Genomic DNA, 24,631 nt, shown 5'->3' on the forward strand with positions numbered 1-24,631 from the left:
GGTTCAAGCATAATATGCCTTACACAAGCCAACAGTGTGTATTTTTAGAAATGTATCCTTCCTATTAAGTTCACCCAAGAGAGAACTGAAGACCTGGGCAGCCACAAACACCCATTAGATATCAAATCTAGCCTAGTCAGACATAGCCTTCCTGTTTTCCTGAGCTCTGTCCAGGCAACAGAAACTGGTCCTAGGGCTATTATATAAAATAGAGAGAAGAGGGGAGCTGTGTTCTCCCCAACACTCTTTTCCCAGGAAACTGGAGCTCCTACGAGAGTGCAGGGCCTGGCCACATGACCGGCAGAAGAAGGCGGAAGAGACCAGATTCTGTGGTTCCTTAGCTTGGCCCATGTCACAAGCACAGAGGACAAAGATCGGTTTCTGACGGGCCACACCTAGGGCAGCTGGGAGGCCGGGCAGGGATGGTATCAGCTGCCTTCTGGTCTGAGGTGGGCAGTGGAGTTACGAATGTGGGCATTAGGCTTCTTTCTCCTTTTTCGCAGGAGGCAGTGCAGGAGTCTCGGGTACTCTTCCAGATGTCCCCCACTCCCCAAAGGGGAGTTTGGATCCTCCTAATACCTCACAGGGAGAGCCTCTTACTGGGTATACAGATATGATCTATGTATATGTATATTACACACACACACACTAGGGATTGAGCCTAGGGCCTCTATCACTGAGCAATGTCCTCAGTATTGTTCTCGTGGTTGTTTGATTTTGTGGTTGTTTTGTTTTTTAATCTTTTGAAGCCAGACATTTATTTTGTGACTGATTGTCGTGACCTTCAAGATGAAGCCAATGCTGCAGTGGCCACTGCCTTGGGTGTAGGTGTTGGTCTTTCACGGAGTCCATGTCTGATCCGTGCCAGACAGTGTCTGCCCCATTCTCCAGTCGCTGGGGTGTCTGGTCTCTTAGCCTTGGCACTCCGGCAATGCTTTCTCTTGCGTTTGGCATGGGACCCGTGTTTATTGTGGTTTGACTTCTGAAAGTGGTGGGCCTCAGGGCCGCAGCATCCGCACACAACCACCAGTGGGTGTGGCCTTTAAAATGTCTTCCCCAAAGTTGCTCTTGCTCATCTTCCTTTGGCTGCGGAGGCCAGAAAGGTTAGGAGAGAAGGCAGGCACTCCGATTGTCTGTCCTTCTCGCTCTCACTACATTGAACAGGCTGATGGTAACTCTTTTAGTAGCCGAGGCGAGACTTGAACTCATTTCAGTCCACAGGATTACAGGCGTGTGTGACCAGCCTGGCTCCCCTTATGTGCTCCCAGTATCGATCTCTATGGCCATCACAACGAGGTCACCCCCAAATTATCTGCGTGTTCCATCATAAATTGATTCCCCTATGGATATGGAAGGCCAGAAGTCCAAAACCAGTTCCAGAGGGGCCAAGTCAAGGACTTGGCAGGATTATGATCCTCACAGAGAGCTCTGCTCCCAGCATCCTCCAGCTTTGGTGACACTCAGCTAGCCTGGCCTGTGGCCACACTGACTCATACCACCTCCTTCACTCGACAGAATCTCACTGTGTAATTGAACCTGCCTCGTGCTGGGATTATGGGCTTGTCCACTCTGCCCACCTCGCCACCCTTTCTGGCTCAGCTCCCTCTGCCTTGCTCTTTAGAGAACACTCAGCACGGCCCTTAGGGCTCACCCCCCTGAGCCCTGCTACCTCCTCACCTCACGGTCCTCAGCATAACACATGGGCAAAGACTCCACTTTCCAAATACCATCCCTATAGCATGCTCCAGTGGGTGGACAGAGATATCTTCAGGTTCATTTCTCAGTGTGCCCCATCTTCCATTCTGCAGGCTAACTCTTCATTTCTCAGACTCTTGCAGACATTGTACCTTGAAGCCCTCTGCGGAGGAGAGATTTGCTGACAAGCCTGGGAATGTAGCTGGCAGCTGGCAACAGTTAAGACTCCTTTAGGATTAGCTTCGGCAGCAGAAAGCACCAGTCCAGAGGTCATGTTCTTCTGGGAACTCTTGTGTCTATAGGGGGAAAATATCCACTTATTTCATCTCCAGGGCACTCTGAGGGGTTGAGGGGTGATATTCACCCCAGAGTTCCCCAGCCTCCACCTGCAGCCCAGTATGCTTGTCAGGTTGGCAGTCCCTATGACAGGAGCTAGAGGCTCACACCTAAAGCCCTGGTATTCAGAAGGCTGAGGAAATACTGCGGAATGTTTGAAACTAACCTAGTGTGGGCTACATAGTAAGGTCCTGTCTCAAACAAACAAACAAACAAACAAAACAACAACAACAACAAACCCACATGATCCAGCCAGTCATGGTAGTGAACATGTGTAATTCAAGTGCTTGGGAAGCAGAAGACCAGGACTTCAAGAATCACCTCACGGCCAGTGCTGCTGGCTCATGCCCTTAATCACCACACTTAGGAGGCAGAGGCAGGTGGATCTTTATTTAGCAAGACCTTGTCCCAAAAGAAGAAAAAAAAAAATCACACCCAGAGTCTGGAGAGATGGCTCAGAGGTTAAGAACCCTGACTGTTCTCCCAGAGGACCCAGGTTTGGTCCCCCACACCCGCACACAGCTCACAATGAACTGTAACTCCACATCCAGAAGGTCAGATGCCCCCTTCTAGCCTCTGAGGACATTATATGCACATGACGCACAGACATACATGTAGACAAAACACCCATACACATAAAATTTAAAACACTTTTTAAAATTGTCCTGGGCTGTGGTGGCACACACCTTTAATCTCAGCACTCGGGAGGCAGAGGCAGGCGGATTTCTGAGTTCGAGGGGCCAGCCTGGTCTACAGAGTGAGTTCCAGGACAGCCAGGGCTACACAGAGAAACCCTGTCTCAAAAAACCAAAAAAAAAAAAAAAAAAAAAAAAAAGTTAGAGTGAGTTCCAGGACAGTCAGGGCTACACAGAGAAACCTTGTCTTGAAAAACCAAACCAAACCAAAATCAAAAAATCAAAACTAAACCAACCAACCAAAAAGACCAAAACCGATACATAAGGTTTGAGATCAGCCCAGGTGTACTACTTGAGACCACGCTTCAAAAGGCAGAAAATAAGAACATAATTTCCCTCTGCTCGCTCCTGTTTCTGTCTGATTCCCCCTAAGAAAATGACCCCAGGAAACCCGCTCAGGAAACCCTCTTCCCCCCGCCGCAAAAAAAGGCCACTTGCCTCTGAAGAGTACAGTCTGTCACAAACATGTCTGCTTTCCAACATGATAGTAGTGAATAGTATCTTTGTGTCTCTTGTATTTAAATTCCCTGGTGTGCTATGTGGATGACTGTCCCCAAATTCTTGTCCACCTCAAACCCCAGAATACAACCCTCTTTGAAAATAGTCTTTTGCAGATGTATTTAGGTAAGATGTGGTCACACCGATAAGCCCCAAATCCAAAGTCTGGAGTCCTTATGGGAAAATAGACACAGAGGCACACGAAGGTCTACCACACATGCTAAGGAGGACATCACCTCAAGGCCAGGAACAAGGCCCACTGGCCACCGCCAGAGACAGGGAGGCATAGGACTGGTCATGCGGATGCCATGGTTTCTGGCATCCGTGGTAATCTACCATAGTACCTCTTTAAAAAAATACACCTAGTTTCTTGTAAAGTTGCACATCTCACGTAGGTGTTTACTGGCCATTTGGGCTTCATTTTCATAGAAGTGATCCTTACTTGATGTAAAAAATCCTCACTTGTATTCATGGGGGGGGGTGGAAGAAGAGGAGGAGGAAGAAGAAGAGGAAGAGAAGGAAGAGGAACCCATTTACAGATTGTAGATCTTCTGGACGATCTTTGGGGACCTGCTGCCCACTGGGTGGGGTTGTGGGTCCACAGGATTCAATTTCAGCCCAATTGCTGGCCTGAGGGCTCCTCTTCATGACCTATCTTTGTCAACGTTTCCAACCTCATTTCCCTTCTGTGTCCCTCTGGGTGAGAGTTCAGTTTCTACTCCCCTTGTGCTCTGAACGTGCTCGATGCTTGGTCGGATGGGTTACTTTTATTTATGCACCTTTAATAAATGAACACAGCCCTGGCCTCCGCGGAGGTTTCCTAGGATGCAGAATGTGGCAAGCCCATCACACCGAACACCGTATTTCCACGCCCCCCCAAAGGCTAGAACTGTGTCTTTGTGTTGAGGGTCTCAGAACTGGTCCTTGGCAGATGTGGATCTGCGCAGGATGTGAGGCTGACAGTTAGGTGGCTTAGTGAAGGCCTTAATTTTCTTTCTCTTGGCAGATTATATTCACTCCCCTGTCACAATGAAGATGCAGTAATAAACACAGTGGTGTACTTGAGAGGTGGTAGACAGGGCCAGGTTCAAGGCCACCTGGGCATGGAGGGCACAGCCAGCCAGGACAACGGTACATTCAGTAGCCGTGAGGACGACTCAGCTGGCTGACACTGTGTGGCCTTCATGGACCCGTGTCCGCCCTGGGAAGCTAACCATCTCTAATTTCTTCCCAGTTCCCCACTTTCTGACTCCTAAGAGGCTCAAGACGGAGTTGGCTCCATATCCTGACCTGCAAAGGGGAGGTAAAGGCAGCTGGGGACCTTGAAGCTCTTTGCCCTAGAACATGAATCACAACCATCAGCATCATTAAACCTCCGTGTAAACAGCTCACCCTTGCTCATCCTGCCTCCTTGTCTGAGCAGCTATCAATGCCGGGCTATAGAGATGAACAAGTCTGCGAACCTTCCCACCGAGTGCTCACAGGTCAGCTGAGGGACCAACTGAAAACAATAGCAACATGGAGACACTGCACACACAACACAGCAAGGTGTTCAGACTTAGGACTGCTGAGTTTCCAGGGCTTCCAAGAAGCTCTCTCTCTCTCTCTCTCTCTCTCTCTCTCTCTCTCTCTCTCTCTCCTCTCTTCTTTCTTCCTCTCTTTCCTTTCTCTTATCTCTCCCCTCTCTCTTCCTTTTTCTCTCTCTCTTCTTCCCCCTGTTTCCCCCCCCTCTTCCTCCTGTCATTCACACACACACACACACACACACACACACACCAGTTTGCGGACCATAAAGTAATTAATCCACATAGAATTCATATAAATGTCATTCGGATGTCAAAGGTAAAGCCTCATTTTACAGATCGTTTTCACGATAAGCCATGGGCACTGGTCCAGAACCAGGTGTGGTAAGGAAGAGCCTTGTAAATCACAAGGGACTTCAGGGGTGACAGCGCCAAGGAACCAGGGAGAAAGTGAAAGTCACTCTGAAGGCTGGTGAAGGACAGAGAGGCCGCTGCAGCTGAGCCATCCTGGCAGGCCAAGGGTGGGCATAGGTGTGTCACACAGAGAGCAAGAATGGAAGCTTAGGAGGCTGGCATGACCTGGGTTTGAATCCCAACCTCCCCAGCATCAACTGTCTCGGTGTTGGGCGAGTAACCATGTAAGCTTTGGCTCTCTCACCTTTAACTTAGCTACTAATAGAATCCGCCCTGTCTGTGAGTTGTTATAAGGATCAAATTAGATACAGCTTATAAAACATCAGATCTACACTGGCAGGTGGTTATCACTTAATAAACAAGCTAAACATAACAGAGGGCAGGGCAGCCTGCTTGCAGGACACCTGCACTGTGCGGCTCTGTCCTTCCGCATTGCAAAGCCTGGCTGGCTCAGACTCTGTCCCTCTTCACCGCCCCCTCTTCTAAATCAGCAGAGACATTTGAGATTCATGATCAGAAACCTTCCGTAGCCTCCCCTTGCTGAAGTTCCACAAGCAAAGTCCTCCCTCTCTCCCAAAGCTGGCAGAGTGAATGACTTGAACAACCTGGTCATAAGTCTACCCACAGGCCTCAAGTGCCTCATGACCTTAGAAAAGTTCAGGATGCCTGTGTCCTCTGGGCTAGTTTCCCCCTGGGGTCAGTGGTTGGACAGAACTAGCATCAAAGATCTGTGAGTCGCCGGGCGTGGTGGCGCACGCCTTTAATCCCAGCACTCGGGAGGCAGAGGCAGGCGGATTTCTGAGTTCGAGGCCAGCCTGGTCTACAAAGTGAGCTCCAGGACAGCCAGGACTACACAGAGAAACCCTGTCTCGAAAAAAACAAAAAAAAAAACCAAAAAAACAAAAGATCTGTGAGTCAGCACGGAGCTGTGGGTGGGGGTGAAGTGCTGGTGGTCTCTGTTTCACCCTCACGACTCACGAGGACTGGGGTCTGCTAGACTGACTGCACAGCCCCTGCTATGCCCTGGTGTTGGTTCAAGGAGGAGAGATACCCTTGGAGGGTGTGGCAGGGCCGGGCCTCATGGGGTGTCCCAGGGAACTTGCAGCATGTTATTGGACTCAGTGTTTGTTTAATCATAGGGGAGTCCGAGCAATTCCACTTGCTTGAGTCAGCATCCTGACATGGGAGCCAAGTTCCCATGAGAGCCCTGAAGAGGCCCTCAGTTCCTCCCTGTGGACTATTTCCAGGGATGCCTGTCAACTTACTTTGTAATGATAATGATTATATATAATATTTTATATGTGTATATAGTTCACAAACCCTGAGATCACGTATCTACAATATGCTGTCAACTGTAAAAAGTTCTGAACATTTAAGAAATATTTGCATTGTTTTTATTTTATGTGTATGAATGTCTGGCCTGTGTGTAGGTGCATTAGGGTCCCCCTGGATCTGGAGTCACACGTGGTTGTGAGTGGCCATGTGGATGCTTGGATGCTGGGAACTGAACCCAGGTCCTCTGCAAGAGCAGCTGGTGCTCTTAACTGCTGAGACACCTCTCCAGCCCCCTAATTCTTTTCTTTTCCTTCTGTTTCTGAGACTGGATTTACCTATTCTAGGATAGCCTCAAAATCACTATGTGGTCCAGGATGACCTTGAACATCTGAGCCTCCTGCCTCCACCTCCCACCTGCTGGGATTACTGATCTATGCCACTTCGTGTATGTGGTGCTAGGGATGGAACCCGGGGCTTCACGCACACAGGCTCTGCACTCTACCCACTGAGCTCCACCCTTGCCCTGCGCTCTGCATCTTTAGTGTGTTCATTTATTTAAGCCCCTAAATTGAAGCGCCCTGAGATAGGCTTGCTGTTATCGCTACCTTGAGAGAACTGTGGCTATTGGAGAAGTGTGGAAACTGTCCAAATCTCACAGGGCCAGAATCTTGGTCTTCCCACTACAGCAGCACACCAGGCAGTTCAGTCCAGGGTCTACTAAGCCCTGGGTATTGTGTTGCGTTGGGGAGTGAATGAAGAAGGAACATGGTATTTAGAAATGCCGTCCCCAGGGTCACTGGGATTATGACTTTCTCTCACCCCTTCTTCAATCTTTCCACTTCTTGTTCAAATCTGAAGTCCGCCCTTGAACGGAGCTGCCACCGAACCACGACAACTCAGTTTGTGACTTTCCAAGCTGTCTTTTTTTCCAGGCTAATGACTGTCTGCAGTCTACATACAGACCTGAGTACCTTCTGCACACTGTCCGCTTGACATTTCCCCCGCATTGCCATCTCCACAAGTTCAAAGCCCCTCCTCTCCAACACATGTTCCACAACTGGTGTCATTATCTCAGGTGGTGGCACTCCCACTCAACACTTGAGTGTCATCTTTGTGTGTGTGTGTGTGTGCGTGCACGTGCACTCGCATGTGTGCTTTGTTTTTGGAGACAGGGTTTCTCTTTGTAAGTCTGGCTTTGCTGGAACTTACTTTGTAGACCAGGCTGAATTTGAACTCAGAAATCTGCCTGCCTCTGTCTCCCAAGCGCTGGGATTGAAGGCATGTGCCACCACTGCCCAGCTTGAGTGTCATTTTTGAGTCCTCCCTCCTCACCCATTTGGCCAATCTATTGCCAACTCCTGTCTCTTTTCCTCCTAAATTCTGCTTATCTCCTCCCTACAGCTTCTGACCTGGGTGAGGCCCAACCTCTGCCTTGCAGCCTCCTAGTTGCTCTGTCCCCAGCCTTATTGCCCATTAGCCCATCCTCCTAACCAATATGTGTTATGTCCTTCCTTGTACCAAACCCTTCAGTGGTTCCTCTCTGTCTGCAGTGTGAAGTCCAAGTTCCTTAATGAGGGAGTCTTTGTTACGATCCTTATATTTTTACAGCCTCCTCCCGGGTCACTGCCTTAAACCTTTTACTGCATAGAGGTGGGCCTGAGGTCAGCTATAGGTGGGAGACCTGTGTAGTGTCCTCTTGAGATCCCTCGTGAAACAAGGGACCTTGCACTTAGTCTTGGACCATGTATATTTTGCCGGTCTCCCCTGCTTGTCTTTCCCCGAACCACTCTTGCAGCTGTGGTTTTAAAGTTTGTGCAGTCTCTTCCACCAGAAACAGCCTTTCCACTCCACCAGGAACACCCGCCATCATCCTTCCTTCTGCAACTTTTTTTTTGTTTTGGTTTTTCGAGACAGGGTTTCTCTGTATAGCCCTGGCTGTCCTGGAACTCACTTTGTAGACCAGGCTGGCCTCGAACTCAGAAATCCGCTTGCCTCTGCCTCCCAAGTGCTGGGATTAAAGGCGTGCGCGCAACTTTTTGTTTAATACTCAATGCGAGTGTTGCTTCCTCTCCCTTCCCTGTCCCAGTCGTCCAACAAGAATCAGGTGCTCAAAAATCGTATTTATCATAAATGGGAGGACAAAATGTGACGAGAGCCTCAAGAGACCTATGACCTTCTATAAGTGGTAAAGGGAGAAAATGGTGGGAAGAAAGTATTTTTTTAACTAGTTTCGAAACGCCATCGGGAAGGCGCTAGGACCTGTTCCGTGGGCGTGTTCGTTCTCTAGCTGTGGGGTCCGCGCCAGGCAGATGAAAAAGCAGCCTAAACCGGCTCTTGGGTGCCCCCTACCGCCATGGTGCAAGCGCAACATCCCTTCCTGGAGATCACCCGGCCCGAGCCCGCCTCTCGTCTCCCATTGGCTGTCCGCTACTCTCCCGCCCCTCCGGTACTCAACCAATCATAACATCGTGATGGGCGGGGCTTTCAGCAGAGGGGCGGGGCGTGGGCTTGGATTGGCTCCGCCGAAGACGGCGACGTGGCTGAAGGAGGCCGGTTTGTTTCGGAACTGAGGCTCAAGCACAGCCGCTCAGGATTGGTGCTAGGCTGGGCCGGGGTCTTTGGCCGGAAGCGGAAGTGGAGAAAGGATGCAGGTGTGGGAACCAGGGCTGGAGAAACTGGGTCGTCTCTGGGATTCCTGTCCTTCCTCCTCAAGTCCTCCGGTCCTCTGTCGGGTGCTCTGCCCCTGCAGGGTGGCGGTTGGGTTTGTGGAATGAGCGCGCGCGAGGCGCATCGCCTTCCCGCGTTCACGCCCCCCCTCCCGGTTGTATTTCCCACCAGGACCATCAGCACGTGCCCATCGACATCCAGACCAGCAAGCTGCTCGGTAGGAGAGGGCGCCCCCGCGCGGTCGGCTCTCGGGGGAGGTCTGCTAGTTGCCCCCTGTCACCACCCAGCAGTCAGGAGCTGTGAAAGTCCCAGCTGAGGTGCCTTACTCCAGCGAACTGTTTGCTCTGCAAGGAAGGAAGCATGGAAAGTCTTCTACTTTTAACGTTTCTCATGTAGTATCAAATCGTATTCAGGCACACAGGACAAATGGATAGTGTTAAAGATGGACAGTTGACCAAATGGCTGATCCATTTGAAACCTAAGTCTGTTTGGTTCTGTTTTCATGCATTTTGCATTATTTGGGGTGGGTAATCCTCTCCCATCTATTTAAAAAGTTTCTCTCCTTGGATTTAGGGAGAAGAGGGCCCTAAGACTCACATACAGACCTTTTATGCCAACCATGGTGGCTCACGCTGGTTAACCTTAATACTTGGGAGGCTGAGGCAGGAGGACTGGTGGCAGTTCTCAGACAGCCTGGCTTGCATAGCAAGTACCAGCCTAGTACTACCCCCCCCCCCCCAAATAAGCCTTTAGTCTTAGCACTCAGAAGGCAGAGGCAGGCCTTGTCTACATAGCAAGCACCAGGGCAGCCAGGACTACATGGAGAGACACTATTTCAAAAGAAAATGACAGAGAGACAAGAAGACCTTTTAGTGACCAGGCAGTCTCTGCATCTGGCTTATATCCTTCATTCTGTCACTTCTGGAGGTGTGCACAGCCCCTGGCACTTGTGTTCACCACATCCGCCAGTCCACTGGTAACATGTCCTTAAGAGGGTGTTTGCCTACCTCAGCCCCTGTAGGAATTCTGGTGTCTGCTGTTTTCCTTTCTGACAACTTGAGAAGAACTCTGCAGAGTCAGAATTTCTGATACTGTTGTTGCTTGAGATAAATTAAGCAGTTGAAAGATTTGTTTTAAATGAGAGGGAGTATTCAGTCCTTTGATGGACACTGGTGAGTCCTCCCAAGTGCCTGCCAGGCACGGGCCACCATGTATTCATAGTGTATGGGCACCCGCTGCATCTACCCAGGTGTGCCAGTTTGTCCTGAGAAGAACCAGTAGGACACCACTCACCATGGAGCATTTGTTCCATCCCCGCTGCTATTTTATACTTGTCTCTATTAAGATGAAATCACTAAGGTTTTGTGAGTCACTGCAAGGCACGAGGCTCGGTGTATAACAGGTCATCTGATGTGTGGGGAAACTGAGGTGCAGAGAGATGGAAAGGAACTGAGAGCCAGCAAGACGGCTCAGTAGGTAAATGTTCTTACCGTCAAGCCTGATGACCTGAGTTCAGTATCAGGACCCCTGTGATGGAAGGAGAGGCTTAGATCTCAAAAGTTGTCGTCTGACCTCCACTTGTGAGCTGTGGCACACGTGTATACACACATACATATATGTGCATACAGAATAAATAAAGTTAAAAACAGACGAGCGACTAGGTTGGGCCATTGTGGGGCACACCTTTAATCCCAGCACTGGGGAAACAGAGGCTGTCTGTGAGTTCGAGGGCAACCTGGTCTACATTGTGAATTCCAGGACAGCCAGGGCTATGTAGAAAGAACCTGCCTCAAATAAATAGATAAATAAATAAATAAATAAATAGACCATCAGCACCCTCCAGCCTTCGGGGCGCGGTAGGTAGGTGTTAGGGGCTTTGCAGTTGTTCGTTCATCCGGTACTTGGCATAACCACCTTGTGTTTTCCATTGTGGCGGTTAATCCCAGCCCCGAGGAAATGGAAGTTGAGCAGCACCCTCTGTCAACATGAAAGATATAATTACACACAGAAGCAAAATATTATGGAGACTTTAGAATGGTCAAAAGTGGCACTTTCATGTTGGGACCAATTTAAAGTTTTCCTTTATCCCTGTGTTAAGGCGGTTGCTCTGTAAAACTCATACGGGGATAAAGCCGGGGCGCCAGGGACTGTTTAGCCCAAGCGACTCTCTGCGTCTGTCTGTCTTTTCATCTCTTCCCATTCTTCTCTCTTCACTAATACAAAGACTTTTGTTCAAAATCCAGTATGTGGCACTTGAACCAGTGAATTCCCAGTGGGCAGTTAGTGGTTTGGGAGGCTGTGGTGACCGGCTGGTTCTCGTGCAGACTGGCTGGTGGACAGAAGACACTGTAACCTAAAATGGCAAAGCTTGGTGCTGACCATCCGGGAAAAGATCAACACCGCCATCCAGGACATGCCAGAGAGCCAGGAGATTGCCCAGCTGCTCTCTGGATCCTGTGAGTGATCTGGAGCCCCCCCTTCCTGGAGTCATTCCCTTGTTGAGCCACCAGGGTGGCCCCCAGAGTGAGAGGTTTTTTCTGAGTCGCAGATGCTGGTTGGCAGCAGAGTGCAGGGGTCAGCCACCTGCAGTAGCCAAGGGGAGAGGAAGGGAGGTGGAATTCTGAGAGTCTCTTATTCTTACTTTCTAGACATTCATTACTTCCACTGCCTAAGAATAGTGGACCTTCTTAAAGGCACCGAGGCATCCACCAAAAATATTTTTGGCCGGTACTCTTCACAACGGATGAAAGTAAGTATGGCCAAGGACTGGTAGTGTGCAGGTGGGGACATCCACGGCCTCTGCAGTCTCACTGGTGAACAAGCCAAGATGCCTGATCTTTGTCTCTATAATTTATTCCACTGGGCTTACACATCCTGACCGTCGGGGATCACAGTCTCATCATTATGTGGGTGGTCCAGCCAAGGTTAAAGCTGAAGGAAGTTGAGGAGTTTGTGTCTGGTATGCTAGGAGGCCCGGGCAGCCTTCTGTGCAGGGATTGGCTGGGAGGAAGCTGCGGTGCTCCCCTGGCCGATGTCCTCTCTCTCCTCCTCAGGATTGGCAGGAGATCGTAAGCCTGTATGAGAAGGACAACACCTATTTAGGTAAAGTTGCCCTAAAGGGGCCAAGCATCCATGAGGGGGCAGGCACCATGCTGTGGTTCTGAAACAGCCAGCTGATAGGGAGCTTGGAAGGAAGTGGGGCGCGGCACAGATGTTGCCTGACTGTAGGTGTGAAAAACGGTTTTGCACGTGCTCCATGAGAGGGAGAATCAGGCAGGAAGTGAACCTTCGTGTGCCCTACTGAACAGTCATCTGGCCTGTCTCTCTCCCTTGGGGAGGTAGTGCATACTGCCCCCACCCTCGCTGCCTGTGTGAGCCGTCCTGTGATGTGTGGGCCATATTGGGAGCCTGAGAGGAAGCAACTAATGGGTTGATTATAGTTTGGATCATGACTCTGAGTAGTAAACAAAATAGTCCCTGTTCGGCAGCTAAAGATTGAAGCAGGGAGGGTACACAACTTGTCTCGGGCCCCATAGCTAAGAATGGAGAGGCTGAGAAGCCAGTCCCCGTCTCCTCCACCATGCTAGGGCATCTGTGTGCACCTCAGGGCAAGGGTATCCTACAGTCAATTTCCTGGGCCTTCCTTAGTGGAACTCTGTAGTCTCCTGGTTCGGAATGTCAGCTATGAGATCCCCTCGCTGAAGAAGCAGATTGCCAAGTGCCAGCAACTGCAGCAAGAATACAGCCGCAAGGAGGAGGAGGGCCAGGCTGGGGCCGCTGAGATGCGAGAGCAGTTCTACCACTCCTGCAAACAGTATGGCATCACGGTGAGCAGCGCTTCATTGCAGCCAGACAGTCTTGGGACTAGCTCTCTCCCGGGCTCAACTCCACTGCAGCTGGCGGGCTTCTTTCTCAGTTGGATTGTGCCCGGCCTGGGTCTCTCTCACCTTCCTACCATCTTTGAATGCTTTGTTTGACTCGATAGTTTCCGTCTCCCACCATGTGTGACCAAACCCTTCCCTTCTCTCAATCTAGGGAGACAATGTCCGAAGAGAACTTCTGGCCCTGGTGAAGGACCTGCCGAGTCAGCTGGCTGAGATAGGGGCAGGGGCTCAGTCCCTGGGGGAGGCCATTGACCTGTACCAGGCCTGTGTGGAGTTTGTGTGTGACAGGTAAGGAGAACTTCTCCACCCCGAGCAAGGGGTGCCTTCCCCAGTCCCTCTGGCTCCTCCACGAAGATTGTCCCACATGGCACGCCACCTGTGTTGATAACTCGTGGACCAGTGGTTAGGGTGGAGCCTGTGCCGGCTTCCCAAGCGGCCATGGGAGGCTCCGTGACCATGCCATGTTGAAGCCCCACAGAGCAAGTTCTGCCCATGCTGCGGTATGTGCAGAAGAAGGGAAACTCAACGGTGTATGAATGGAGGACGGGGACAGAGCCCTCTGTGGTGGAGCGGCCACAGCTGGAGGAGCCTCCTGAGCAGGTGCAAGAGGATGAGGTAAGACAGGGCCTCTGAGGAGCCTCGTGGGAGCTGTTTCCCATCCACACGGAGCCTGAGCCCTGACCTGACTTCCCATAGTGAAGAGTGGGGGAAGCCGGGTGAGCGAGGCTCTAGTAGGCCAACCCAAAGGCCCTTTGATTTTTCTGGCTTTCCTGAGACCAGAGTGCAGACAAATGGTAAACACCTCAGTCCACTGGCTCCTGCTGACCTGGGGAGTCCTTCGGTGAAACGGTCCTTTCTTGTGGGAGCCTGGAGGTCTGTGCAGTTGACTGCATGACTCTGCACAGCACTGAGACCTAAGAAAAGCAAACTCCTCTCCCTCTCTCTGCCCAACTTGTTTGCACTGACTGATTTTTTTGCTCTTTAGATCGACTGGGGTGACTTTGGGGTGGAAGCTGTTTCCGACTCTGGCATCACTGCTGAGACTCCTGGAATAGACTGGGGTATCTCCCTGGAGTCAGAGGCCAAGGTTAGAGCTTTCTTTCTAAGCGGTCCTGCTTCAACCATAGAAAAACATCTGTGCGTAGGACCGTTCCCAGTTGTAAGGCCAGGCACATCCTGAGGGAAACAGAGTCACAGAAGTGAGGCGTAGCATAGGCTCTTTTCCACCGGGACTTGGGGTGTCAGCCCCTTGACCAGTCAGGAGGGAGGGTGGCGTCATCAAAGCCCACGCCCTCCACCATGCTTGCCACTGCATCAGACTGGACGGTACAGTCACCGAACCCTTCAGGGCCTCTAGTCTGCGCTGGGGAACCGTTTCCAACTTGCTGAGTCTTTGCTGTTCCTCAGGATGCTGGGGCTGACAAGATAGACTGGGGTGACGATGCTGCTGCTTCAGAGATCACTGTGCTGGAGACAGGAACTGAGGGTAGGTGCCCTGTCCCCTACAGTCCTGGAGAATGGAGGAGCCCGAGTTCAAGGGCATCTGTAGCTACAGTGAATTTGAACAACCTGTGAGACCGAATCTCAAAAACTAAAAGTGCATCTTGTTGAGGATGTGAATGGAGGGGGATGGGATCTAAAAACTCCCTGCTTCCCCCCACCCCCCTTTCTTTTTTGAGACTGTAGGCTGGCCTGAAACTCTCTATGTAGACCAGGCTGGCCACAAACTCACTCCCAGTGTTGGGATTAAAGGCCCACACCACCAATTTCTGTATGTTTTAGAGACTGAATGTGGGCCAGTCATTTTGGTTGGGCTCCTCCCTCTCCCAAATCTTCAGAGAGGCTGTAGCAGTCACTTGTGTCACTAGAGGGCAGTGCAGGATGACACTTTACCTGCCTTGCCACCAGCTGCCTCTGGCTCTGCCTGCTAGAACCGAGAAGGGGGAAAGGGCAACTTTCCCCTGGGTAGGGCTGAGAGGAGTCTGTCCACAGTAACCCGCAGGCTTCCCGGACCCATCCTCATGTCTCTGCCTCTCTTTCTGACAGCTCCGGAGGGTGTAGCTCGGGGCTCAGACGCTCTGACTCTTCTGGAATACCCTGAAACTCGGAATCAGTTCATTGATGAGCTTATGGAGGTACTGCCTTCCGGGAGATGTGGCTTCATTTCTGATGCCTCCCGCTGATGGGGGGGAAGGGCACGGACTGATTTCAGTACCCTGGAGCAGAGCCTAACAAGTTAGGATTCCCCCACCACACCCTTGTTCTTCTTATAGTTATGAGAGACATCTCTAAAGTTCCTGGCTCCATCTTGGGCAGTAGCGATAGAGCAGTGACAAAGACATTCAGAGGCCTAGCCTCGGTGGAGCTTGTATTCCAGCGGGAAGAGCAGATAAGAACCGAGTAGCTGCATGGCAAACCTGAAAATTCTGTGCCTACCTGGTTTCCTCTACTTTCCCCTTGAAGAGACATTTTGTAGCCATGAGGAGAGAGGGGGGACAAAAGATACCCAGTCTTCATAATACAGCAAGATTTGTTTTTTCCTTTTTAAGACTTGTACTTATTGATTTGTGAGTGCACATATGCACATGTGTACCGCAGCCCACAGGTAGAGATCAAATTGGGACAACTGTAGATGTCATTACTGTGACTTCTCGCCTTTCACCATGTGGGTTTTGAGGATCAACCCTAAGTTCTCAGGCTTGGCATCAGGCCATTTAACCAGCCCAAGATGAACTTACTCATAAAGACTACATCTTAGATGTGGCTGCAGCTCATATTCTATCTAGACTTTTCTGAATCCAGAGTTTCTCAAGCACTCTCATTCCTTCCATGGAGAGAACAGTAGTACCTGCCCTAGGAATCTCAGTGTGTCCCATAGGCTGGAGAAACAGAGGGAGGGCTGGGCTAGGCTAGCACAGGTCAGCACGGGGTCTAGAGGAACAGGGCGGCCACCTGCTCCCGTGCTGTAGGTGTCCATGCCAGAGGTGCTTGCTAGAAGGAGCCCATGCTGTAGGAGCGGGGTCTCCAGCAGTAGAGCGATGCACAGGAGACAGCCTTTCTCCTCTGGACTCTAGCTCTTCACATGGGGGGCTCAGCTTCTGAGTTCCTTTCTTGGTCTGAACGAAGTCCCTTTCCCTCCTCAGCTTGAGATCTTCTTGTCTCAGAGAGCAGTAGAGATGAGCGAGGAGGCTGACATCTTGTCCGTGAGCCAGTTCCAGCTGGCTCCTGCCATCCTCCAGGGCCAGACCAAAGAGAAGATGCTCAGCCTGGTGTCCACGCTGCAGCAGCTGATCGGCCGGCTCACCAGTCTGCGGATGCAGCACCTGTTTATGATTCTGGCCTCGCCAAGGTTGGCCTTCCATGATCCTGTGTTTCTCCATCTCGAATGGAGCTCCCTCCCCTTCTTCCTCTTCCATGATTCCTCCTTCCTGTGTACATGGCTTTCTCCTGGGAGTAGCGCAGGGTAGGGTCGATTAATGTCTGTAGACAGAACCTGGTTCCTAGTTGAGAGGAATCTAGAGCGGCTTATATTCCTTACCAGAAAAAGGAGGAAGGTCATGAGGGGAGGGGAAGCCAAGGAGGGAATTAGCTTCCTGAGCCTCACCGGGCCCAGCAGTTAAGTGCAGACAGCCTCCCAGGCTTCTCCATCTGCACAGGTATGTGGACCGAGTGACAGAGTTCCTCCAGCAGAAGCTGAAGCAGTCACAGCTGTTGGCTTTGAAGAAGGAGCTGATGGTGGAGAAGCAGCAGGAGGCGCTTCAGGAGCAGGCAGCTCTGGAGCCCAAGCTGGACCTGCTGCTGGAGAAGACCAGAGAGCTGCAGAAACTGGTGAGCTGTGCCGGGAGCCTGCCCCAGGGGAGAACCCTTCCGCTTCCATAGACTGAGGCCCTGTGCCTGCCGGCTTGTCTGCTCCCTGCCCACTCTGCTCTCTTTCTCTCAGATTGAAGCCGACATCTCCAAGAGATACAGTGGCCGTCCTGTGAACCTGATGGGGACCTCTCTTTGACACGCTCCCTCTGGGTCCTCCACCCTCCTTCCCAGGCTGATGCTACTGGGCCTCACCAGCAAGAAACCAGGCGGACTTGGAGGCAGAGCCATGAGGAAGGGTCACACCATGATCTCTGCAAGCAGTTGTCTTGAGTGGCTCTGGCCTGTCAGCCTTAAGGCACACTTGCTGTTTCTAGTTATCAAGTGAGGCTTAATAAAAAGGAAAGGACTCTCCTTCACGGCTGGCAGTCACTTGCACCACCACGCTGAGCCTGCTTGAAGTTGAAGCTATGCACATGTTTTCTTGATCCAGGAGGCCTCGAGCAATTGTAGAGCCCCAGGTTATAGGCTTTTCTTCCTGGCAATTTGGTGGTACCTGACCCCATAAGCATATATAAATGGTTCAGCATTTGGTGTGGGGCTGGCCAGTGCAGCTTTGCCCCCTTCTGTCACCAGGCTCATGCTGTCCTGCCCCAGTCAGCAGCTCAGGGGGAGCAGTCAGCCTGCCCTGCGAGACCCTGCAGAGGTGTATTTTTCCTCTTAATCACTGCTTACTGGCTAGTCAGAGGGGAAATGTGGTTTGGGGAGGCAGGGTCTGATAAACAAGGTGGAGACAGGAGTTGTCACCTTTACTGGCTGCCTGTCCACTTCCTGCCCGTAACTGCCTGCTCTGCGATTGGGTGGGACCCACCCCAGGATAGCACCCCTCTTCCAAGCCACCTACCCATCCCTGTTTCCCAGGAAGGATAGGGGCTGGGGGTGGCCAGCAATTCGATTTTAATTTCATAGCAGAGCAGTTGATTCATGGCTCTTTGTCGCTGGCGTTGACTCCCGTAATGACTTTCCATCACAATGAAAAGTGGAGTGACACCACTCATTATTCCTGCTGCTTGTTATCTCAGTCTGGGGAGGGCCACCCCTCCCCGCTGCCTCTCAGCCGTCCAGGACAGTGAGTGATGGCCTCTATTAATCACCGACCCCGCGGACTCCGGCGGACACACGCTATCCAAAGGAGAGAGAGATAAGGCCACATGAACTGCTCAGAGACACTCCTATCGATTAATGTCAGCCCACCGCTTCCCCCCCAACCCCTGCCTGGTCACCTCCTTTTGGAGGAATCAGGCTGAAGTTGGAAGCCTAAGAGCTGAGAGAAGATACTGGTGTCAGAAGACCGTCCTAAAGATAGAAGGGCCTAGGGTGGTGTGGCTGGACTGTATCCTGTCTGCAGCTGCCCCGAGGCCTGGACAGCTGTCTGCTCCTCTTGGTTCCCTTCCTGAAGTCTGAACATGTCCCAGCCACCTCCCTCCCAAGTGGTCATCTTCTCCAAGGGCTGCCTGGCTAGCCTCGTGCATCAGCTATCAGCTCGCTGAGGCATGCTACCCTTGTCCAGTCTAATGTCCCTGCCTAGTCACCAGCTGTTACAGACTCCACCGCCTACAAGACCCAGGCAGTAGGGAGAAGCCCAGGGAATCATGTGATTGCACCAGGCTGGATTTGGCTCCTGTTCCTGCCAGACATGAACACCTGACCTCCCGCCAGGGGGCAGATGGCATTTTCTGAGGTTCCAGTGCCCCAGGAAGGGAAGCAGTATAGGTCAAAGGGACTTTGAGCAGATGAGAACACTGGCACACAGAGGGGTTTGGGTAAGTGTTCTCACAGGGGCCGGGCCTGTTTTATAAGCTGTCCCTGAGGCCCAGGCTGAGGTAGATGGTTTCCTTCAGGCCCTTAACTGTACTGGGGTGGTTCTTCAAAACTCTGCTTGCTTTGCCTTTGGCTCCACCACCTGTGGGCCACCCCTCTGGCCGTACCAGAGACACTGAAGCCCACCTGGTGTGGGCTATGGGAACAGTTCTGATTGATTTGGGGGTCAGCTTCTGAGCCCCTTTAACTTCATTCTGGAACATTTTTGGTCCACAACCCTTTCCCTCAGTGCCACAGCGTTGACCTAAGGGTTAATGAGCTGAGCAGACAGCACCCTCAGTGTAGCACCACGGCACCCCCAAGGGCTCTTCTTCCTGGCCTGAGAAACCAGGGCTCCTTGCAGAACTGAAGACCCGGTTCCCAGCACTCAGCTGTCAAGAGTTCTAAAAGCCATTCAGGGAAAGAGAGGCCACAGACCCAAGTTCCATCCTCAGCAGTCTCGCCTTAGTTTGATGTGAGTCTGTAGCCAAGGGCATAGCACGGATGGATGTTCACTTCTCTCCTGCTGCCTCTGACCAACCCCCATCTCCCTGATTCTTGTAAGGAAACGGGGACTCTCTTTCCCAGAATCCATTGCGTGGCTACCTGCTGGCTGACTGTGAGCATGGGCTAAGTGGAATGCTAAAGATTGTCCATCAGCTGCGTCAGCCCAGCGCATGCACCCCTCTTCCCTGGGCCCACTGAGGGCTCATCAGGGGCGTGTGGGTCCTGAATAGGTAGAACCTACTTGTTCCCTCTGCCAGGGCAGTGCTGCAACAATCTGCAGTCTGCATGATTCACACCAAACACAAGCACACTCCTCCACAGTAGTGGCCTAGAGTCCAGGACAAAAGGAGCACACCCAGCTTGTGGGAGAGAGCCTGGGTCTGCCACCCTGACCACTCATGCACGCAGCTGACACCCCCAGATGTTGCTGTGACTCTCTGCCTTTTCATACGCTCCTCTCCTTGTCTTGTTGCTAATGTGTATTTCATCTTTTGACCACCACTTCTATATTCTCTTCCCCACTCTCGTACAAGAATATTTAACCTAATAATGAGAAGACACTGGGAGACAGCGCTTGTGATATAGCCTTTACGTATGTGCAGAAGACCCAGGGTTCTATCTAAGTTCCAAAACTCCCATGAATTGGATACGCAGCACATGCCAATGATACTTGGGTGGCACTTAGGAGGTGGAGACAGAAGGATTGGAAGTTCAAGGTAATCGTTGGCATCCCTGGCTATAGAGAAAGTCTGAGATCAGCCTGGGCTACTCGAGACCCCATCTCACAAAACAAAACTATAATGATAGCAAAAACAATGCAGTGTGGTTGTGGGCTCTGCACTGCCTGGCTGTAGTCCTGGTGGTGCTGCTTGTGTGACCTGAGACCCAAATGTCAAATGTGTAAGAGTGGCATAGGCTGGAAATACCACAGAGCAGTGGTTTTCAACACACACCCCCCCCAGCTATACAATTATTGTTGTTGCTAATTCACAACGGTAACTCCCCTACTGTTATGAATCATAATGTAAATACCTGATGGTGACCTGTGACCTCTGTGGAAGGGCCATGCAACCCCCACATAGGGGTCACAACCCACAGATTGAGAACCACTGACTTAGACTAAAACTGGTGCTGACTTGTGTCCTGTCCTGCTCTCACATTTCCATGATAGGCCAGTGCCCCACCTAAACCCATTATCCACAGCCATACTCCATCTCTGAATTCCCTGTCTGTTGGTTTCTCCTCTGAAGCTCCCCTCTTCTTCTTTCTTCTTCCATCTCTGGATTCCCTGTCTTCTTTCTTCTTCTTCTTCTTCTTCTTCTTCTTCTTCTTCTTCTTCTTCTTCTTCTTCTTCTTCTTCTTCTTCTTCTTCTTCTTCTTCTTCTTCTCCTTCTCCTTCTCCTTCTCCTTCTCCTTCTCCTTCTCCTTCTCCTTCTCCTCCTCCTCCTCCTCCTCCTCCTTCTTCCTTCTTCTTCTTCCTTCTCCTTCTCCTCCTCCTCCTTCTTCTCCTCCTCTTCCTCCTCCTCTTCCTCCTCCTCCTCCTTCTCCTCCTCTTCCTCTTCCTCCTCCTCCTTTTCCTTTTCCTCCTCCTCCTCCTTTTTTCTTTTTGTTTTTTGAGACAGGGTTTCTCTGTGTAGCCCTGGCTGTCCTGGAACTCACTTTGTAGACCAGCTGGCCTCGAACTCAGAAATCCACCTGCCTCTGCCTCCCGAGTGCTGGGATTAAAGGCATGTGCCACCACGCCCGGCTCCTTCTGTTACTATGCCCTCCTTTTGCCCTGTCGCTTGTTTAGACTCTCCTGCCTCAGCTTCCCATGGTCTGGGATTACAGGTGGATAAGCTCATACTTTGGACTTATAACCAGTCCATTTAACTTCTCAGACAGGTGGATTGTTGAGTACAAGGACAACCCAGACTACATAAAGAGACCTTGTCTCTAAGAGTTAGGAATGTGGGAGAGGACTGGGCTTGGTACTGCCATCCATCCCTGAATTCCAGAGGCAGAGGCAGGTAGATCTCTGAATTCCAGGCCAGCCAGGACCTTGTCAAACAACAGCAACGAGGGAAGGGGTGATAGTGGGTGAGGGATGTAGGTCTGTGATGGATGGAGTTCTTACTTGCCTAATGCGTTCCATCGCCAGCACCAGCAAAAGTAAATAAAAGGACTCATTGGCCAGCTTAGACTATAGTGAAATATACTATACCAGTATAGTGAAATCCTGTGTCAGCACCCCCAACAGCCCTCAGAAAACACACAAACCACCAAACCAAACAAATACAAACAAACTCCCATCACCAGGAGGGGAGGGAGGACATGGCCCCTGTGAACCTTCAGGGCCTGTCTCTCCACTCCTTTCCCTATCTGAAGAGAGCAAAGGGCTATTGCTTACTCTCCTGGCAATGCCATTTCATTGTAGGCCCAGTTTTTTGCTAGCACAGCTGGGCCTCGTGAGCACCACCCACACACTGGGCTTTGGACGGACTGTCATGCATGCACTCTTGAGGAGTCAGGCCCCAAGCTGTCTTCACATCGCCATCCTGCCTGGCAGAGCTCAGCGCAGCAGGAGAGAGTCTCAAAGCTGTGGCAAGACTGCGGGGGCCCAGGAATACCAGCTGACCCAGATTCTCCCTGTGTCCTCCAAATGCCCTTCCTCTCTGGTGACAGGGTCACGCCGCTGAATAGACTGGCCCTGAGTAAACTCTGCCTTAGCCACCCTCCTCTCCTTCCCCAGGCTCCAAAGAAAACCAGTTTGAATATTTAAACTTCTCCTGTGTGTCTAATAAAAAGTTCTGCACTATTTAATACCCCAGCTATCCATTACTGTCTGGAGCTGCCCTCTCCTCTCGGTCTCCCCCTCCCTTCCTCTTGCCCAAACCATGGCGCACAGCAAAGCCATTTGTCAAACTGATCCCGCCGCCGGCTGCGCTTGGCTGTGTCTGAAAGGACATGCCGCCCCACAGGGGAAGGTGGGAATGAATAAAGGAGCTATGCAAATTACTGCTTAATCTGCAGAGAAACACCCAGGCTTTGGGGAGACGCTCATTACTTCTTTTAACTGTGATTAACGGGCAAATTAAACCCAAGCCCTTAACTCTCTCCTGGCAGAGGATTTGAATGCAGAGCCCTGCTCTGGTGCCAGTGCCTGGGGTCTCTTCTGTAGTTGCTTGTATCTGAGGTGAGGAGCAGGAGCTTGGTCCTGGGCGCAAGTTGCCTGGCAAGGCAGGCATGAAGAGAGCAGGCCCTGCCTGCAGGCCTTACCTCACCAGAAAGAAGAGTTTAACTATTCTTTGAAGTCTGTTTTACATACAAGAAAGAACAGCCACTGGCCACTGGGTTTACTGGAATTCTTTGCCTCTACTCGAAATTACCAAAAAAGAAGAAGGAAGAGGAGAAAGAGGAGGAGGAGAAGGAGGAAGAGGAGAAGGAGGAAGAGAGAAGAGAAAGGAAGAAGAGGGGGAGGAGGAGGAAAAGGAGGAGGAAGAGGAAGAGGAGGACGAGGAGGAAGAGAAGTCGTAGTAGTTAAGAGAATACCTAACCCTGACCTTTAAGCACATGCTGGGATTGGGGCAAAAGTAGCCACCGTGTCTAAGTTAGTTGCTAATTAGACCAGTTCCAAACCCGGGTCTGGAAAGAGGCCTTGAGAGACTCCAAGTACATGACTCCCAAACTATCGTTGAGACCTATTAACCAGGGAGGTGAGGAAGAGTATCGATGTGGGGGTGGGGCAGTGGGCAGAGGGTTTGAGTGTGTCTCTAGAGAGGCCCTGGGAGGGCCTTGCAGCAGGGTACACAGGTCATAGGCATACATGGCCAAATGCAGACCCTGAGAGGGAGGGAAGGCCCCCAGGTTTATTCCATCAGCAGGCTTCCGTTTTTGATGTAAGTTGTACGCAATGTAAAAGGTCACGTGACTCTCCATGGGCATTCAGGTCAATGGTGTCCTCGCTGCTTTGTGACATTGTCACTTTCCACTGTGCCTTTTCAGACCACATCTAGCTGTCCTGTCCAGCCTCTTCTCAGCTCTCTCCAACAGCTGCCCTGAAGGCTTGGGGCTGTAGTTCAGTTCTTTGTAGAACACCTGCCCAACGGGCCAGAGGTCCTAGGTTCAAACCCAGCACTGAGTCAAGGCTCTCTATAGAAGAGTGACCTGTTTGAAATCCAATAAAAATAAATAAATAAATAAATAAATAAATAAATAAATACTGCCTACTGGCGCTTGGAGTTGCGGGCTGTTTGAAAGAGAAGCCTGCCTTTAAGGTAGCATTTGAGGAGGAAATACTGTAGGGACTCCTTGTTAAACACAGGTTTCCTCTCAGCCTGAGTGATTAGGAGGTGAAAGATGACATGCAGTGGTGACAGACTGTCTGTCAACCTGACGGGGCCGAGGAGAGACACGGCCCCGTATTTTATTTTGTCGTCCAGTCGATCAGTGGGTCTGTCATAGAAACCAGGCCTGACAGCTCCCGTGGCCGCTCCTCTCTCTTTTCTTAACTCCAGAAGCCCCAGCTCCACCATCTATTAAAACATCCTGGGCTGTCAGGGATATTAAAAGGCTCTGTCACTCCTTCTTAAAACAGTCATAAATACAATCTGGGCGCTAGCATTTGGGCAGAAGCCTTGGTGTTAAATGAGAAGGGGCAAATAGCAGAGCTGCCTGCCTTTCTTGACAGCCCGGGAGCCTTAGAACTCCTCTAGATACAAGAAGGCCTTCCCCAACACCTGCCGGCACCTGGCGCTCTTAAGCCCAGAGCACAGGATGCAGCTGGTCCCACACCCACAGGGACCAGCTCATCTCTGCTTCTTCCCGAACACCATATCTGTTCTTGCCCAAGGAGCCTGCCTCCTCGGCCTCTCCAGACAGTGGGACCCAGGGGAGAAACAGAGGGAAGAGAGACTGAGTGTTTTCTCCAAGTTTACATTTTCTACCTTTTCCTTCCCCTACTTTCCATGTGCCAGCTTGCCACACAAGTCCTTTGGAGGCCATAGTTTTCCCTGAGGCTTCCCATGTGGGCTTCCCAGAGAGCAGGCGAGAGTTTGTCCTCTTGCTAGTGGGAGACCACTGTCACTTATGAATCCTTGAATATCTCCAGACTGGGTCACCCTTGATATCAGCCTGAGTATCCCCTTCCCGTCCACCTCCAATAAGAGGAAAAGGCTAGATGCTAGCTATCCCAGTTGAGATCACAGAGGCTTCTCTAACTCACAGCAAGGCTCCTGAGGCCCAGAACCGCAGAGCAGCCATGATCCTCAGGCAAGTTCTAAGTGGATTCTGTCCCTGTCCATTGACCTGCACACTTCCCTGAACATCCAGTTAGTGAAATGCGTGAAGTCCTTGCCCAGGACCTTCTGTGTTCACACTGAAGCAGTGCCCAGGATCCTGGCATCTTCAGACAGCTTCCCTGTGGCCCACCAAGGTGTTCAAGCCATACGTGATAATGGCCACAGTCACTTCTCACTCCAGAACTTTTACT

At 51.2% G+C, this 24,631-nt stretch overlaps 1 protein-coding gene across 1 annotated transcript; it reads left to right on the plus strand.

Annotated features, from left to right (window-relative positions):
- The first annotated feature begins 8,948 nt into the window (after positions 1–8,948).
- Cdk5rap3 (CDK5 regulatory subunit associated protein 3) lies at positions 8,949–17,208 on the plus strand. The gene is made up of 14 exons (XM_021176340.3): positions 8,949–9,087; positions 9,275–9,320; positions 11,428–11,559; positions 11,752–11,852; positions 12,157–12,205; positions 12,752–12,930; positions 13,139–13,275; positions 13,458–13,602; positions 13,973–14,074; positions 14,395–14,473; positions 15,034–15,122; positions 16,131–16,336; positions 16,644–16,815; positions 16,928–17,208. The coding sequence occupies exons 1-14, from the start codon at positions 9,082–9,084 to the stop codon at positions 16,991–16,993; spliced, it is 1,509 nt and encodes a 502-aa protein (XP_021031999.1). The 5' UTR covers positions 8,949–9,081; the 3' UTR covers positions 16,994–17,208.
- Positions 17,209–24,631: the final 7,423 nt, after the last annotated feature.

The sequence above is a fragment of the Mus caroli genome, unplaced genomic scaffold (genome assembly GCF_978045245.1).
Source record: "Mus caroli unplaced genomic scaffold, Mus_caroli_1 scaffold_13, whole genome shotgun sequence".
Lineage (NCBI taxonomy): Eukaryota > Metazoa > Chordata > Mammalia > Rodentia > Muridae > Mus > Mus caroli.

Excerpts from the sequence above, each read along its gene's own strand:
- Cdk5rap3 (XM_021176340.3), top strand. Across the intron at positions 13,276-13,457 it reads GTGGAGTTTGTGTGTGACAG|CCCCACAGAGCAAGTTCTGC; the intron begins GTAAGGAGAACT and ends GCCATGTTGAAG. Across the intron at positions 15,123-16,130 it reads TCATTGATGAGCTTATGGAG|CTTGAGATCTTCTTGTCTCA; the intron begins GTACTGCCTTCC and ends TTCCCTCCTCAG.